The 408-nt window shown below is 35.0% G+C and overlaps 1 protein-coding gene across 1 annotated transcript in view; it reads right to left on the bottom strand.

The window, feature by feature from the left end:
- Positions 1-361, bottom strand: part of LOC103514944 (protein lifeguard 4-like) — a gene marked incomplete at its 5' end in the record, with an annotated part of 11,231 nt that extends 10,870 nt beyond the window's left edge. Inside the window, one exon of the mRNA XM_026827786.1 lies at positions 253-361. Within this exon, the coding sequence (XP_026683587.1) occupies positions 253-361 (109 nt within the window). The remainder of the gene's footprint in view (positions 1-252) is intronic.
- Positions 362-408: the final 47 nt, after the last annotated feature.

A 408-nucleotide genomic window follows, 5' to 3' on the forward strand; every position in this document is an offset into this window, starting at 1 on the left:
CAAAGTTCAATATTTTTTTTTTTCTTTTTTTAAATTATTATTCCCCCCCCCCCCAAGGTATGCCAATAAGAAATGAAAACCTACTGATACCAAAATTCTCAAGTAAAGACTGAAATGGTGCACCAATTTTCTAAACAAATAGCAGTCAGGAAAAAAAGTGAAAATACTATTCAAATTAATACAATTTTCATCTCTTCAGACAAGTCATGCCACATCAAAGCTTGACTTGGGACAAATTTATGATGAACTTACTTCCTGTGAACAAAATCCTTGATGTCCTGCACAAATGTGAAAAGGATAATCACAGTGACAGTGGCCAATAGTTGCATAGTGAGCAGCGAGTACACTTTACGCAAGAAACCTGAAAATTTGAACACAAGTTCTTGTGAAATGGGGTCCTTGCATGAA

Source organism: Diaphorina citri, unplaced genomic scaffold, assembly GCF_000475195.1.
Source record: "Diaphorina citri unplaced genomic scaffold, Diaci psyllid genome assembly version 1.1 scaffold1247, whole genome shotgun sequence".
Lineage (NCBI taxonomy): Eukaryota > Metazoa > Arthropoda > Insecta > Hemiptera > Psyllidae > Diaphorina > Diaphorina citri.